At 37.5% G+C, this 18,522-nt stretch overlaps 1 protein-coding gene across 1 annotated transcript in view; it reads right to left on the bottom strand.

Moving 5' to 3' along the window:
- Positions 1–18,522, bottom strand: part of MPHOSPH8 (M-phase phosphoprotein 8) — a 64,665-nt gene that overhangs the window by 3,832 nt on the left and 42,311 nt on the right. The window contains exons 8-10 of the mRNA XM_077158776.1: positions 5,797–5,937; positions 5,213–5,299; positions 489–643 (exon numbers count right to left, since the gene is read on the bottom strand). Of these exons, the coding sequence (XP_077014891.1) occupies positions 489–643; positions 5,213–5,299; positions 5,797–5,937 (383 nt within the window). The remainder of the gene's footprint in view (positions 1–488; positions 644–5,212; positions 5,300–5,796; positions 5,938–18,522) is intronic.

Raw genomic sequence — 18,522 nt, 5'->3', positions numbered from 1 at the left:
AGATGGTTTGTCACCTACCTGCTCGCTACTTGTAGTTACTAACTCGTGAATAAAGATTAGACACAAATGGCACCATGTGTAACAGGATGGACACAGAAGGGAAGCTTCCAAGGGCTGGGAAGGTGCACAGTCATGCTAGCCACTTGCCTTTTGGTGTAACCACTTTGAAAACATAAAGATCAAAGTGATATCCTAAATATAGTGGGTCAGGAACAGGTAAGTGGCTACCTCAGCCTGAGGCTGCCCAAGGACTTCCTTCTATGTGGAAAAAGAAACACACTGCTTTTGGTAGCTACTGTTTGTGGAGTTTGTTACAGGTTGCCAAAAGAATTCTTAAAAGACAGGAGAAAAACAGTAAATTACTTGTGTTATGAAGTATGAATTTATACTGCAATAAAATATAAATCCATGAAGACTTGTATACGACAAGTTTTTTCTGAGCAGATGTGCCCAAATACATTATACTTTAACAATCACTTCATACTTACGTTTCTAAATGATTCTTAAGCAAATCATATACCAACACATTGTTACACTGCTTGGCAAAATGCAGTGCACTATTCTGGTGCTTTGACAAAATATTACAATCAGCTCCACATTCAATGACGAGTCGTACAATGTCTGAATTTCCTCTTTTACAGGCCTAAATCAGGAAGAAAGAGTAATAATTAAAATTTTACAGGCACAAGTCAATGTCTATTCCTTTCTCCACACAAATGTCAAGAAAGGGAGTAGAGCCCTGGAGAAGGGGTGAGGACATCTGGGCCAGGCCTCAGCCGGAAAATGCTCACAAGTCAAACCCTTGTCCTCTATTACATTTCTTAGATAAATTTTAGAAACCGTGAATCTTCATATACATTAGAGTGGTATGCTTTGTTTACTCAGTGACCCGTCCAGGGACCATGTGCTACATTTAGCTCATTTGTCCCCTGGGTGGGGAGGTACACTCACCCATACATGGTGTCCACATAAGCAGCATGGTAGCAGAGATACAGGGAGTGGTGAAAGCTGCTGTCCTCACTATTAGATGGTTTCTACTGGGAATCTCTAAAGCATCTCTTAGCATTATAAAACAATTTCAAAATTTTCCTAGCAGTTGCTTTTATGGGGGGCTATTTAAGCATAGATTCAGATTTGCTTAAAGATCCCTACAGACTGGGAAAAGATTTAACAAACACGTATGACTGCTTGAAATCACTATTGATATTTTTTCTATTCTCCAGTGTTTTGGAGCTGCTAGAAGTAAAAACCTGAATAGTGGAATGGTAACTTATAACAAACTGTGAAATTTAGCTACTTAAGTGCATTTTGAAAATTGCTTTTTCTTTCTTTGCTTTGTATGTATATTATATTTCACAATAAACGTTTAAAAGAAAATGACTTAGGTTCTATGTTCTGTTCTTGTCTCTGTCACTTACCAGCCATGTGACTTTGGGTAAATCTCTTACTGTTTTATTATTATTACTATTTTTTTAAAAGGTATTACTGTACTTAAATCTCAGTACTGTGAAGATGAAATTCAATGTAAGGTATAAGGCCAGTGGGGGAGACGGGGAGGGATCTCTTGCACAAGCTATGTGTCCATCAATCCAGGTAACCTTATTAAGTGCTGGCTCTCAGCGCAATATGGAGCTTCCTGACTATACCCATAGTTAACTGTTACCAAAAAGTCAGCTGAACTGGACAGTGTGCTCAGTGCTATCTTTTTTTAGTGCAAGCTCCTTGCAGACGGGTAACAGCCTGTAACTAAGTTAGTCTATGTCCATTCTCTAAGCAGTCTCCAAAAAACTTTAATATCTGAATGAAAGATTTGACTCCTCACGCTTCGTGCACTGAAAGCTTCAGACTTAGGACATTCCCAGCTTAATTTAAAAACCAGAGCAAAACTTACAGCACCAGGTCTCTTAATTCCATACCTAAAACTGGCTACTATATATCTCTTGCTATGTCCTTTAATATCTCTTTAGACTTAGCTACCTTAAAGGTTACTAATCCTTTAAATTACAAATGCAACTCTAATTACCTTGTAATTTTTTTTTTTTAAATACAGAGGCATATAAAAAATGGAAGCCCTCCCCCCACCCCCCCAAATCCTCAATCCCACTCCTCAGGGATCAAAACAATGGCACTTCTATTTATGCAGGTTGGTAACTTGCTTGTTGCTTTAGGAATGTATCATAGTTAACTCTTATCTATGAAACAGTGTCAACACATTTCTTTTTAAGATGTTATGTCCATGGCATGGAGAACAATTAACCATTTCCCTACTGAGAAAAACTTAAACCTCAACTTTTTTCAGTACCACAAACTGGTCCTTATATCTACATGCACATCTACCGATATTTTTGGAGATTAAGTATTAAGTGGTGAGACTGCTAGGTCAAAAGCAAGCACATTTGTACTCCTGATACTGATAAAAGTGCTTCACACTTTCCCCCTGCTTCTCTGGCCTTTTCTACCAGTCTCCTTCCATCTTGGGCCTTTTTTTCTTTTCCTACTCCCCCTGGGAACCTCATTCTCAAACTACAGCTATAATCCATTTCTCCTATATTGATGATTCCATACTAAATCTCTCTGGAGCTAAAAGTTCACCTGTGAAATCAATCATCTGAATATTCCCAGCTCAAATTCATATGTTCAAAGCTCAATACCCCATCTTTCCCTCAACATTTACACAGCCTGTGTTCCTTCACTTAGGAAATAGGATCACCAGGCATCACCTTTAATCACTATGTTCTGTGAATTCTTACTTAAAATTCTGGTTAATCGAACCACTTCACTATTATTTCACTTAATTTTAAGAACCCTCTGACAGGTCTGCAAACTGCCTATGCATTTTGTGCTATATGAATCAGGATGTTAAAAATTAGCTTTTAATACAATTTAAGTTATTCTCCAGCTTACCTTTCAATGGCTCCTACTACTGATAGAGTCCTAATCCTGAGCCTGACATAGAGGTTTCTGTGCACCCCTCTTTATGCACCCTTTATGCTCCAGACTTATCCAATTATCTGTTGTTCTCAATAAGATGTTTTAAATTCATGCTGAGGCACCATCTCTGTTTTAAATACATGGTATGCTGCTCTGAATCTGATGTGTAGCACAGAAAAGCCATATCCTTTAATCCTCATTCAGTATTGCTGGGTGGGAGCCTTTTGATTGTTTCCATGGAGATGTACATGACCCACCTAATTGTGGGTGGCAATTTTTGATTAGTTTCCATTGAGATGTGTCTCCACCCATTCAAGGTGGGGTTCCTTACTGGAGCCCTTTAAGATGGAACCATTTTGGAAAGAGCTTGAGAGCCATGACAGCCACCAGAACCGACAAAGCTGACAGAATGGACAGAGCTCCAGGGAAGCCACTGAAGAGAAGCTAACAGATCTCGCCACATGGCTTTCCAGCTGAGAGAAAAACCCTGAACATCTTCGGCCTTCATGAACTGAGGTGTTTTTACCTGGATGCCTTAGACTGGACATTTTCATAGCCTTGCCTTAATCTGGATATTTTCACAGCCTTAAAACTGTGAACTTGCAACTTTAATAAATTCCCCCCCCCTTTTAAAATTAATTCCTTTTTAAACGTTCCATTTCTAGTATATTACATCTAGCTTACTAACTAGAACATATGGCAACAACAGAAATACATAAAGGAAAATAAAAATTCAAAGCTAGGCATTTGAACAAAACAACCCATTTCCACGAACCAAAATGAAACAAAAACACAAAGTAATAGCAAGGCTTCAAACCCAAATGTGGAAGAAGGCAGATGGGTCAGGCAATCCAGGTTCTCACAGTAACAGATAATACAGCCAGGTTCACTTCTTGAAACTACATCTATTTATTTGTCTAAAAAAGTTGACAAAAGTTATTGCAGGCAAATAACCTGTTTAGGTCAACAACTTAACATAAAGTTTCTTGCCTAGGGAGGAGCAAGAAGACAGTGCTTTAACACAGGAAACTAAATCAAGCTCAGTGTTTGGATCTGCCACATCCTAACAGCACCCTGGGCTGAGAATCTAGAACTGCCCACATATGAGAATTGGGACTGGGCTGCGATCTAAGCAGAGGCAAAGACAAAACTGCAACCAGGGAAGGGTATTGTACGTTGGGGGGTGAGGAGATGGGAGGAGGAACCCAACCAACCACTTCCCCACAAAATAAACCCACAAGCCACAATTCAAAAATATATGGAAAGGGCTTCAACTGTAATAGCATTTTTTTACCCAGGGTATGGCACATGGATTATCACTGAATAATCTTTATACCTTTGTATATTTAAAGCCTTCTTGATAGGAATTCATAAATATTTATAGAGTGGAAGAATGAATGAATGCCTTCCAGAAACCTGAGGTCACTATACGTTCCCATCATCAGCATGAGAGGGCTGGCCATAACTACTATATTTGAAAAAAGTTTCCATTTATTAATAGGTAAAAAAAGAGATGCCTCATTGTTTTAATTTGTGTCTATTTCATTACTAAAGAAATTAAACCTTTAAAACCTGCTTATTAGTCATTAGTAAACTTTTCCTTTTTGAATTGCCTGTTCATTTCTTTTGCCCATTTTCCTATTATAGTGTTTGTCTTTTCCTTAAAGGTTTTTAAGAACTGTTTATATGTTAATGACACTAAATGTTTGCCATTTATGTTGCAGATATTCCCCCATATCTTGTCATCTTTTCTGAACTAAAAATTAGGACAAAAACCATGGAAAAGGATGTTTTCCTGATTTAAAAATGTATGTATATGAAAAAATTTACAAAAAATAAATTATACTTTTTTTAATAGAAAAAAATATATATATGAAAAACTCCATGTGAAGTATAGTTAAGGAGATGAATGCAACAATATAATGATGAAACTGCCCCATGCTCTCTCTCATCCCAGGTCTTATGCATGTGAGGACATCAGTCCTTCCTATCCTAGCCTCCTCTTACACATTTCATCCCCATCGAGAAACTGCTTTAGCCATCTCCCATAACTACCATAAATCTTCCCATAACACAGTGAACACGGCATCATGCTTATGCACTCCCCAGAAACCGGGGCTTATTCTTATCATGTTATTGATAATACCAATAAGCTCTCATTGCCTGTTTATGATCTCTTTTTCCCACTTGCATGTGAGTTGCCTGAGTCTAGGGACTCCCTTGTTCTCTACCAGCATCTGCTGAAACTGAAGGAATGGATGATTCCATGTGAAGTATTTACCTTCATTAAAGCAGTCTCACCATTGCTCTGCTGGACATTGACAAAAGCTCCCGCTTCCAAAAGAATAGCCACTGTAGTTAAAAAGTTCTAGTGCAAAAAAAGAGACAAATTCAATTCCAAAAATTCTTTAAGACATTCTTAAATGTTTTGAAATTTTTAAGTCTTCAAGAAAAGTACAAGAGAGTCTATCCCAAGCAGGCTGCTGAACATATTCCAATTTCTTTACTGAACACCTAGGATGCTTCAATGTGTAATTACTTGTGAGAACCTGATGCTGCAGGGAACTCTGTCCCTTCTCCCCTGACCTATTAGGCACAAAAATGTAGTCAGACATCATTTTTCCCAGCAATTTCAAGTATCACGACTGTGTGCAACATAAAAGACTCTGCATAGAGAGTCTTCAACTATATTGACCATGTTTTGAAAATTCGATTACACAGTACTATCACTGAAAGATGAAATTATAAAGTCATGTGATTGTAAGACCTCCTTCCTTATATTTCACTACAGTATCACATTCTTTTTTAGCCTGCTTGCAGGAATTCCCATCATTGCTACAAAAATTGATGCCTGTTAAACGTTACCTTCTCAGCTGCATGAATCAGCGCAGTAGTTCCATTCTTCTGTCTGCCATTAACCTTTGCTCCTTTTCTGATCAGGAGCCTAAGCAAGTCATCTTGTCCCCCTGCTGCAGCAAGCATCACTAGAGTCATCCCGCTTGAATCCTTGATTTTTCGTTGTTGTTGTTAATGAAAAAAAAAATGTTAATGTTCAATGAGAAGAATTTTAGAACTAAGCTTTTTCACCTAGGATGCTTGCTTCAATGTGAAATTACCAAATACATTCATTTTAGCAGTTTACTTTTTCATTAATATCTCCCTCTAAACATTCAGAAACTATTAAGCTTTAAATGTGTGTATATATATAAACACAATTTGCATGATGTAAAATGAACAGTGAATCTTCATGCTATATAAATGGCAAAGGCATGTAATTTACCTGACATTTTACGTCCAAAAGTATCCTTTACGTTCTAATTAAAACAGGTAAAACTCATTGTACTGGTTTGAAGCATTATGTACCCTAGAAAAGTCATTTACTTTAATCCTCATTCAATTTTCTTTGATGGGATCTTTGTTTCCATGGAGATGTGATGAACCCAATCATGGGTGGTACCTTTGATTAGGTAGTTTCCATGGAGATATGTCTCCACCCATTCAAGGTGGAGTTATTTACTGGAAGCCTTTAAGAGGGAAACACTTTGGAAAAAGCTTCCGAGCCATCAGAACTAACAAAGACCACACAGCCAGGGACCTTTGGAGAGGAAGAAGGAAAACAACCCCAGGGGAGCTTCATAAAACAAGAAGCCAGAAGAGAAAGCTAGCAGACATTGCCATGTGGCCTCCCACCTGAGAGAGTGAAGGTAACCTCTTGTTGGTGCCTTAATTTGGATATTTTCATGGTCTTAGAACCATAAACTTGTAACTTATTAAAATTCCCCTTTGTAAAAGACATTTGAGTTCTGGTATATTCTGGTAGCTTTCAAACTAGAACACTCATATATTTGTTATATTCATTCAAGTTGATCCAAACATATAAGGCTAGAAATGACAACTAGAAATCACATAAATCCATTTTTCTTGATGACAAGCTAAAATGCTATCTGGACTAGACAAGTGACAGCCTACAGAAATAAAATTCAGAAGTGGGACTGATTTCTCTAAGGATAAAAAAGATATTGATATGATTAGATCCTAAAAGGCCAGGACAAATAGAGAAATGCTTTGAATAGAGAAAAATATTACCTAAAATTGACAAAAAATCTTAAAAGGTTATTTTTAACTAATATAGTTCTAGATACTAGTTGATGGTACCATTTGATAAAACCAAATTCCAGTAGTATAAGTTAATTTGGTTATAATCTGAAAGCTCAGCTGTGGTTACTACATCACAAATAAAAGAGAAATTAATTTTGGAAGTGCCCTTTAGAGAGACTTAAGAAGATCCTTTTACTAAAATTGAAATATGATCATATAATCACGCTTCTCATCTGTAAAGCACATTATTACAAAACATGTAAATGGTAAAAACTTTTTCCAGTTTTAAGAAAGTTCCCTGAAGCTACTGTGGAAATTACATGAGTGTACTGGTTTGAAATGATGTGTACCCTAGAAAAGCTATGTTTTAATCTTAATCCCATTTTGTAAAGGCAGCCGTTTCTTCTAATCTGTATTCAGCACTTTATGCCTTAAACTGTAATTAGATCATCTCCCCAGAGATGTGATTTAATCAAGAGTGGTTGTTAAGCTTGATTAGATGGAGGCATGTCTCCACCCATTTGGGGGGGTTTTGATTAGTTTCTGGAGTCCTATAAAAGAGGAAACATTTTGTAGAAAGCAGGAGATTCTGAGAGAGCACACTATGACATAGCCACGAGAAGCAGAGAGTCTACCAGCCAGCGACCTTTGGAGATGAAGAAGGAAAACGCCTCCTGGGGAGTTTCATGAAACAGGAAGCCAGGAGAGAAAGCTAGCAGATGACACTGTATTTGCCTTGCACCCTTTCAGACAAGAGAGAAACCCTGACTGTGTTCGCCATGTGCCTTCTCATTTGAGAGAGAAACCCTGAACTTCATCGGCTTTCTTAAACCAAGGTATCTTTCCCTGGATGCCTTTGATTGGACATTTCTATAGACTTCTTTTAATTGGGACATTTTCTCGACTTTAGAACTGTAAACTAGCAACTTAATAAATTCCCGCTTTTAAAAAGCCATTCTAGACAGCCTTGCCACCCTCACCTTTCCTCCTCCAGAACAGCTACTGGGGGAGTGGAGACGATACAAGCAGCTCCCGGAGCCACGACGGAGAACTAAGGGATGGCGTACCCCATCCTGGAATGGCTGACTGTCTGGGAGAACCAGCTCCGGTGAGATTGCTGAGGGGCGCGGGCGGGAGGGCAAGCGGCCGGAGTCCCTCCCTTCCTCCTTCCCAGGCCAGCTGGCTGAATTCGGCAGGCGGCCCCCCAGAACAACTGAGAGAGTTGGGTCGGAAATTCCCAGACTGCAGAGAACGGTGACCGGGAGGGTCCCTTCCAAACACGTGACTCCCCGGTTCGGCTGGGAACAGTGCACTCTCCCGGGCCGCGGTGGCTGGCGCCCTCCTGCCACGCTTGGCACCCCGGGCCAACTAGGAAATTCGGTTGGGTGCTCTCCAGGGCTGCTGCGGCCGGCGACCCTCCCCGCGTTCAGACCCCCGGGCCAGCTGGCACTCTTCCAAGCCGCTTCGGCTGGCGAACCTCCCCCACAGCAAGAGTTTTCCAAAGTTAAAGGACACACAGCACCTTTTACTGGTGGAACCAGCAGACAAACGTGTGCCACGAGCGCCACCTACTACTGGGCAGGATAAGAAAAACAGAACCCAGAGATTTCACAGAAAAATCTTTCAACCTGTTCGGTCCAACACCCAGGGAAATCTGACTAAATGCCCAGATGCCAGCAGAAGATAACGGATCACGCTCAGAAAATTGAAAATATGGCCCAGTCAAAGGAACAAACCAATAGTTCAAATGAGATACAGGAGCTGAAACAACTAATGCTGAATATACGAACAGAAATGGAAAACGTCTTCAAAAACGAAATCGATAAATTGAGGCATGACATGAAGAAGACGTGGGCTGAACAAAAAGAAGAAATAGAAAAACTGAAAAAACAAATCAGAGAGCTTATGGATGTGAAGGATAAAGCAGAAAAGATGGAAAAAACAATGGATACATACAATGATAGACTTAAAGAGACAGAAGATAGAATTAGTGATTTGGAGGATGGAACATCTGAATTCCAAAAAGAAACAGAAACTATCGGGAAAATAATGGAAAAATTTGAACACGGTATCAGGGAACTCAAGGACAATATGAACCGCACAAATATACGTGTTGTGGGTGTCCCAGAGGTGAAGAGAAGGGAAAAGGAGGAGAAAAACTAATGGAAGAAATTATCACTGAAAATTTCCCAACTCTTATGAAAGACCTAAAATTACAGACCCAAGAAGTGCAGCGCACCCCAAAGAGATTAGATCCAAATAGGCGTTCTCCAAGACACTTACTAGTTAGAATGTCAGAGGTCGAAGAGAAAGAGAGGATCTTGAAAGCAGCAAGAGAAAAACAATCCATCACATACAAGGGAAACCCAATAAGACTATGTGTAGATATCTCAGCAGAAACCATGGAAGCTAGAAGACAGTGGGATGATATATTTAAATTACTAAAAGAGAAAAACTGCCAACCAAGATTCCTATATACAGCAAAATTATCCTTCAAAAATGAGGGAGAAATTAAAACATTCTCAGACAAAAAGTCACTGAGAGAATTTGTGACCAAGAGACCAGCTCTGCAAGAAATACTAAAGGGAGCACTAGAGTCAGATACAAAAAGACAGAAGAGAGAGGTATGGAGAAGAGTGTAGAAAGAAGGAAAGTCAGATATGATATATATAATACAAAAGGAAAACTGGTAGAGGAAAATAATATCCAAACAGTAATAACACTACATGTTAAGGGACTGAATTCCCCAATAAAAAGACATAGACTGGCAGAATGGATTAAAAAACAGGATCCTTCTATATGCTGTCTACAGGAAACACATCTTAGACCCAAAGATAAACATAGGTTGAAAGTGAAAGGTTGGGAAAAGATATTTCATGCAAATAACAACCAGAAAAGAGCAGGAGTGGCTATACTAATATCCTACAAATTAGACTTCAAATGTAAAACAGTTAAAAGAGACAAAGAAGGACACTACCTACTAATAAAAGGAACAATTAAACAAGAAGACATAACAATCATAAATATTTACGCACTGAACCAGAATGCCCCAAAATACGTGAGGAATACACTGCAAACACTGAAAAGGGAAATAGACAAATATACCATAATAGTTGGAGACTTCAATTCACCACTCTCATCAATGGACAGAACATCTAGACAGAGGATCAATAAAGAAATAGAAAATCTGAATATTACTATAAATGAGCTAGACTTAACAGACATTTATAGGACATTACATCCCACAACAGTAGGATACACCTTTTTCTCAAGTGCTCATGGATCATTCTCAAAGATAGACCATATGATGGGTCACAAAGCAAGTCTTAACAAATTTAAAAAGATTGAAATCATACACAACACTTTCTGGGATCATAAAGGAAAGAAGGTAGAAATCAATAATAGGCGGAGTGCCAGAAAATTCACAAATACATGGAGGCTCAACAACACACTCTTAAACAACAAGTGGGTCAAAGAAGAAATTGCAAGAGAAATTAGTAAATACCTCGAGGCGAATGAAAATGAAAACACAACATATCAAAACTTATGGGACGCAGCAAAGGCAGTGCTAAGAGGGAAATTTATTGCCCTAAATGCCTATATCAGAAAAGAAGAAAAGGCAAAAATTCAGGAATTAACTGTCCACTTGGAAGACCTGGAGAAAGAACAGCAAACTAATCCCAAAACAAGCAAAAGGAAAGAAATAACAAAGATTAGAGCAGAAATAAATGAAATTGAAAACATGAAAACAATAGAGAAAATCAATAAGACCAGAAGTTGGTTCTATGAGAAACTCAATAAGATTGATGGGCCCTTAGCAAGACTGACAAAAAGAAGAAGAGAGAGGACGCAAATAAATAAGATCAGAAATGGAAGAGGAGACACAACTACTGACCTCACAGAAATAAAGGAGGTAATAACAGGATACTATGAACAACTTTACGCTAATAAATACAACAATTTAGATGAGATGGACGGGTTCCTGGAAAGACATGAACAACCAACTTTGACTCAAGAAGACATAGATGACCTCAACAAAGCAATCACAAGTAAAGAAATTGAATAAGTCATTCAAAAGCTTCCTAAAAAGAAAAGTCCAGGACCAGACGGCTTCACATGTGAATTCTACCAAACATTCCAGAAAGAATTAGTACCAACTCTCCTCAAACTCTTCAAAATAATCGAAGTGGAGGGAAAACTACCTAATTCATTCTATGAAGCCAACATCACCCTCATACCAAAACCAGGCAAAGATATTACAAAAAAAGAAAACTACAGACCAATCTCTCTAACGAACATATATGTAAAAATCCTCAATAAAATTCTAGCAAATCGTATCCAACAACACATTAAAAGAATTATACATCATGACCAAGTAGGATTCATCCCAGGTATGCAAGGATGGTTCAACATAAGAAAATCAATTAATGTAATACACCATATCAACAAATCAAAGCAGAAAAGTCACATGATCATCTCAATTGATTCAGAGAAGGCATTTGACAAGATTCAACATCCTTTCCTGTTGAAAACACTTCAAAGGATAGGAATACAAGGGAACTTCCTTAAAATGATAGAGGGAATATATGAAAAATCCACAGCTAATATCATCCTCAATGGGGAAAAATTGAAAACTTTCCCCCTAAAATCAGGAACAAGACAAGGATGTCCATTATCACCACTATTATTCAACATTGTGTTGGAGGTTCTAGCCAGAGCAATTAGACAAGAACAAGAAATACAAGGCATCAAAATTGGAAAGGAAGAAGTAAAACTATCACTGTTTGCAGACGATATGATACTATACGTCGAAAACCCGGAAAAATCCACAACAAAACTACTAGAGCTAATAAATGAGTACAGCAAAGTAGCAGGTTACAAGATCAACATTCAAAAATCTGTAGCATTTCTATACACTAGTAGTGAACAAGCTGAGGGGGAAATCAAGAAACGAATCCCATTTACAATCGCAACTAAAAGAATAAAATACCTAGGAATAAATTTAACTAAAGAGACAAAAAACCTATATAAAGAAAACTACAAAAAACTGCTAAAAGAAATCCCAGAAGACCTAAATAGATGGAAGGGCATACCGTGTCATGGATTGGAAGACTAAATATAGTTAAGATGTCAATCCTACCTAAATTGATCTACAGATTCAATGCAATACCAATCAAAACCCCAACAACTTATTTTTCAGAAATAGAAAAACCAATAAGCAGATGTATCTGGAAGAGCAGGGTGCCCCGAATTGCTAAAAACATTTTGAGGAAAAAAACGAAGCTGGAGGTCTCGGCTGCCGGACGTTAAGGCATATTATGAAGTCACAGTGGTCAAAACAGCATGGTATTGGCATAAAGATAGATATATCGACAACTGGAATCGAACAGAGTGCTCAGATATAGACCCTCTCATCTATGGACATTTGATCTTTGATAAGGCAGTCAAGCCAAGTCACCTGGGACAGAACAGTCTCTTCAATAAATGGTGCCTAGAGAACTGGATATCCATATGCAAAAGAATGAAAGAAGACCCATATCTCACACCTTATACAAAAGTTAACTCAAAATGGATCAAAGATCTAAACATTAGGTCTAAGACCATAAAACAGTTAGAGGAAAATGTAGGGAGATATCTTATGAAACTTACAATTGGATGCGGTTTTATGGACCTTAAACCTAAAGCAAGAGCACTGAAGAAGGAAATAAATAAATGGGAGCTCCTCAAAATTAAACACTTTTGTGCATCAAAGAACTTCATCAAGAAAGTAGAAAGACAGCCTACACAATGGGAGACAATATTTGGAAATGACATATCAGATAAAGGTCTAGTATCCAGAATTTATAAAGAGATTGTTCAACTCAACAACAAAAAGACAGCCAATCCAATTACAAAATGGGAAAAAGACTGGAACAAACACCTACCAGAAGAGGAAATATGGATGGCCAAGAGGCACATGAAGAGATGCTCAATGTCCCTGGCCATTAGAGAAATGTAAATCAAAACCACAATGAGATATCATCTCACACCCACCAGAATGGCCATTATCAACAAAACAGAAAATGACAAGTGCTGGAGAGGATGTGGAGAAAGAGGCACACTTATCCACTGTTGGTGGGAATGTCAAATGGTGCAACCACTGTGGAAGGCAGTTTGGCGTTTCCTCAAAAAGCTGAATATAGAATTGCCATACGACCCAGCAATACCATTGCTAGGTATCTACTCAAAGGACTTAAGGGCAAAGACACACGGACATTTGCACACCAGTGTTTATAGCAGCGTTATTTACAATTGCAAAGAGATGGAAACAGCCAAAATGTCCATCAACAGATGAGTGGCTAAACAAACTGTCTTATATACATACGATGGAATATTATGCTGCTTTAAGACAGGATAAACTTATGAAACATGTAATAACGTGGATGGACCTAGAGAACATTATGCTGAGTGAGTCCAGCCAAAAACTAAAGGACAAATACTGTATGGTCCCACTGATGTGAACGGACATTCTAGAATAAACTTGGAATATGTCATTGGTAACAGAGTCCAGCAGGAGTTAGAAACAGGGTAAGATAATGGGTAATTGGAGCTGAAGGGATACAGACTGTGCAACAGGACTAGATACAAAAACTCAAAAATGGACAGCACAGTAATACCTAAGTGTAAAGTAATCATGTTAAAACACATAATGAAGCTGCATCTGAGCTATAGGTTTTTTTTTTTTACTATTATTATTACTTTTATTTCTTTTCTCTACATTAACATTCTATATCTTTTTCTGTTGTGTTGCTAGTTCCTCTAAACCGATGCAAATGTACTAAGAAACGATGATCATGCATCTATGTGATGATGTTAAGAATTACTGATTGCATATGTAGAATGGTATGATTTCTAAATGTTGGTTTAATTTCTTTTTTTTCCCATTAATTAATAAAAAAAAAAAAGCCATTCCATTTCTGGTATATTGCATTCCACCAGTTAGCAAACTAGAACAATGAGCATCAAAGTAGAAGGAAAAAAGTATGTGAGAAAATCAAACATCCATCCCTGATAAAAACTTAAGAAGCTAAAAAAGAAAACATAGAAACATAAAGGCAATTTGCAAGGAAGAAAGAACACAACAAATAACATAAAACAATGAATCTAAAGGGAAAAATGTTTCAAGTCAGAAGAGTATAATAGTATTATCTGTATCACCACTATTATTTCAAAATGCCACCAATTTCACAAGATCAGAAAAATAATATCAAAAAAAGAAACAAAATAGTTATTTTAAGCACACTGATTAAACTCTCTAGGGAAAATCCAAGGCAAGCAACTTAAAAATGTTCAGAATAAGAGATTTTAGTAAGGTGATATGACACACCCATACATAAACTCAGAAATTAATTAGAAATTAATAGCTTTATCACAGAAAAGTAATAACCAGTTAGGAAGTAAAATGTGGGGGAGCAAAGACCCTAAGTGTAATGGTAAGGTAAAAAATTATAGATTTTACAGAAGTAAATCTAAAATGTGCTAGACCTACATGAAGAAATGAAACATATTAAACTTTGCTTAAGGGCATAAATGCAGGTTACCGTGTTTCTAGATGATGGACTCAAAATTTTTTTTAGTAAGTTTTAAATTTAAAAAAAATATATGACAAACACATTCTTAACATGTGATCATTCCATCCTACACATATAATCAGTAATTCATAATATCATCACATAGTTGCGTAGTCATCATCATGATCATTTCTTAAAACATTTGCATCAATTCAGAAAAAGAAATAAAAAGACAACAGAAAAAGAAATAAAATGAAAACAGAAAAAAAAATTATACATACCATACCCCTTATCCTTCCTTTTCATTGATCACTAGCATTTCAAACTAAATTTATTTTAACATTCGTTTCCCCTATTATTCATTTTTGTTCCATATGTTTTACTCGTCTGTTGATAAGGTAGATAAAAGGAGCTCCAGACACAAGGTTTTCACAATCACACAGTCACATTGTGAAAGCTATATCATTATTCAATCATCCTCAAGAAACATGGTTACTAGAACACAGCTCTATATCTTCCGGCAGTTCCCTCCAGCCTCTCCATTACATCTTTTTTTTAAACTTTTTTTTATTAATTAAAAAAAATTAACAAACAAAACATTTAAGTATCATTCCATTCTACATATACAATCAGTAATTCCTAATATCATCACATAGTTGCACATTCATCATTTCTTAGTACATTTGCATCGACTTAGAAAAAGAAATAAAAAGACAACAGAAAAAGAAATAAAATGATAGAGAAAAAAAAAACTATACGTACCATACCCCTTACTCCTAGCTTTCATTTACCACTATTTCAAACTGAATTTATTTTAACATTTGTTCGCCCTATTATTTATTTTTATTCCATATGTTCTACTCTTCTGTTGATATAGTAGCTAAAAGGAGCATCAGACACAAGGTTTTCACATTCACAGAGTCTCACTGTGAAAGCTATATCATTGTTCAATCATCATCAAGAAACATGGCTACTGGAACACAGCACTACATTTTCAGGCAATTCCCTCCAGCCTCTCCACTACATCTTGAACAACAAGGTGATATCTACTTAATGCATAAGAATAACCTCCAGGATAACCTCTTGACTCTGTTTGGAATCTCTCAGCCACTGACACTTTGTCTCATTTTACTCTTCCCCCTTTTGGTCGAGAAGGTTCTCTCAATCCCTTGATGTTAATTCTCAGCTCATTCTAGGGTTTTTCTCAGTCCTTTGATGCTGAGTCTCAGCTCATTCCAGGATCTTTGTCCCACGTTGCCAGGAAGGTCCACACCCCTGGGAGTCACGTCCCATGCAGACAGGGGGAGGGTGGGGAGACTGCTCGTCATGTTGGCTGGAGAGAGAGACCACATCTGAGCAACAAAAGAGGCTCTTGTGGGGGTGACTCTTAGGCCTAGATTTTAAGTAGACTTGACCTATCCTTTGTGGGGTTAAGTTTCATATGAACAAACCCCAAGACTGGGGGCTCAGCCTATAGCTTTGGTTGTCCACACTGCTTGTGAGAATATCAAGAATTCAACTTGGGGAAGTTGAATTTCTCCCCACTCTCACCATTTCCCCAAGGGAGCTTACAAATACTTTTCCACTCACTGATCAAATCATTCTGGGATTCATTGGGGGATCACTCTGGACAAACCAACAAAATCTCATGTCCTACCTGAGATTCCAAGTACTTATGACATTCAATCAAACTATCTACATGAGTTATATTAGGAAATGCTCTAGTCAAAATATAAATTTTGTAACAAACATTTTTTGCTTTAATCTCACATATAAGGTGACATTTTAAAGTATTAATTATCATCTATTTTCAGCACCCTGCAGTAATGACATTCCTTTGTTCTTCCTCATGACAAAACATTTTTAAAATTTGTACATTGTACATTTCACTATTATTATACACTCTAGGCATTCCTAGATTATACCATCTCGATCTTTAACATCTATCTTTCTTTCTGATTTCGTTTATGTCCCCATCACTCCTCCCTCTATCATTCTCACATGCAGCTTCATTCAGTGTTTTAACATAATTATATTACAGTTAGGTAGTACTGTGCTGTCCATATCTGAGTTTTTATATCCAGTCCTGTGCACAGTCTGTATCCCTTCAGCTCCAATTACTCAATATCTTACCCTATTTCTATCTCCTGATGGTCTCTGTTACCAACGACATATTCCAAGTTTATTCACTAATGTCGGTTCATATCAGTGAGACTATACAGTATTTGTCCTTTAGTTTTTGGCTAGTCTCACTCAGCATAATGTTCTCAAGGTCCATCCATGTTGTTACATACTTCATAAGTTTATTCTGTCTTAGAGCTGCATAATATTCCATCGTATGTATATACCACAGTTTGTTTAGCCACTCGTCTGTTGATGGACATTTTGGCTGTTTCCATCTCCTTGCAATTGTAAATAATGCTGCTATAAACATTGGTGTGCAAATGTCCGTTTGTGTCTTTGCCCTTAAGTCCTTTGAGTAGATACCTAGCAATGGTATTGCTGGGTCGTATGGCAATTCTATATTCAGTTTTTTGAGGAACCGCCAAACTGCCTTCCACAGTGGTTGCACCATTTGACATTCCCACCAACAGTGGATAAGTGTGCCTCTTTCTCTGCATCCTCTCCAGCACTTGTCATTTTCTGTTTTGTTGATAATGGCCATTCTGGTGGGTCTGAGATGATATCTCATTGTGGTTTTGATTTGCATTTCTCTAATGGCCAGGGACATTGAGCATCTCTTCATGTGCCTTTTGGCCATTTGTATTTCCTCTTCTGAGAGGTGTCTGTTCAAGTCTTTTTCCCATTTTGTAATTGGGTTGGCTGTCTTTTTGTTGTTGAGTTGAACAATCTCTTTATAAATTCTGGATACTAGACCTTTATCTGGTATGTCGTTTCCAAATTTTGTCTCCCATTGTGTAGGCTGTCTTTCTACTTTCTTGATGAAGTTCTTTGATGCACAAGTGTTTAATTTTGAGGAGCTCCCATTTCTTTCTTTCTTTCTTCAGTGCTCTTGCTTTAGGTGAAAGGTCCATAAAACCGCCTCCAATTATAAGATTTATAAGATATCTCCCTACATTTTCCTCTAACTGTTTTATGGTCTTAAACCTAATGTTTAGATCTTTGATCCGTTTTGAGTTAACTTTTGTATAGGATGTGAGATACGGGTACTCTTTCATTCTTTTGCATATAGATATCCAGTTCTCTAGGCACCATTTATTGAAGAGACTGTTCTGTCCCAGGTGAGTTGGCTTGACTGCCTTATCAAAGATCAAATGTCCACAGATGAGAGGGTCTATATCTGAACACGCTATTCAATTCCATTGGTCAGTATATCTATCTTTATGCCAGTACCATGCTGTTTTGACCACTGTGGCTTCATAATATGCCTTAAAGTCAGGCAGCATGAGAGTTCCATCTTCGTTTTTTTTCCTCAAGATACTTTTAGCAATTCGGGGCACCCTGCCCTTCCAGATAAATTTGCTTATTGGTTTTTCTATTTCTGAAAAGTAAGTTGTTGGGATTTTGATTGGTATTGCGTTGAATCTGTAAATCAATTTAGGTAGAATTCACATCTTAACTATATTTAGTCTTACAATCCATGAACACGGTATGCCCTTCCATCTATTTAGGTCTTCTGTGATGTCTTTTAATAGTTTCTTGTAGTTTTCTTTGTATAGGTCTTTTTTCTCTTTAGTTAAATTTATGCCTAAGTATTTTATTCTTTTAGTTGCAATTGTAAATGGAATTCGTTTCTTGATTTCCCCCTCAGCTTGTTCATTGCTAGTGTATAGAAACACTACAGATTTTCGAATGTTGATCTTGTAACCTGCTACTTTGCTGTACTCGTTTATTAGCTCTAGGAGTTTTGCTGTGGATTTTTCAGGGATTTCGATGTATAGTATCATATCATCTGAAAACAGTGATAGTTTTACTTCTTCCT

This window comes from Tamandua tetradactyla, chromosome 4 (assembly GCF_023851605.1).
Source record: "Tamandua tetradactyla isolate mTamTet1 chromosome 4, mTamTet1.pri, whole genome shotgun sequence".
NCBI classification, from domain to species: domain Eukaryota; kingdom Metazoa; phylum Chordata; class Mammalia; order Pilosa; family Myrmecophagidae; genus Tamandua; species Tamandua tetradactyla.
This window is presented reverse-complemented; position numbering and strand designations above follow the sequence as displayed.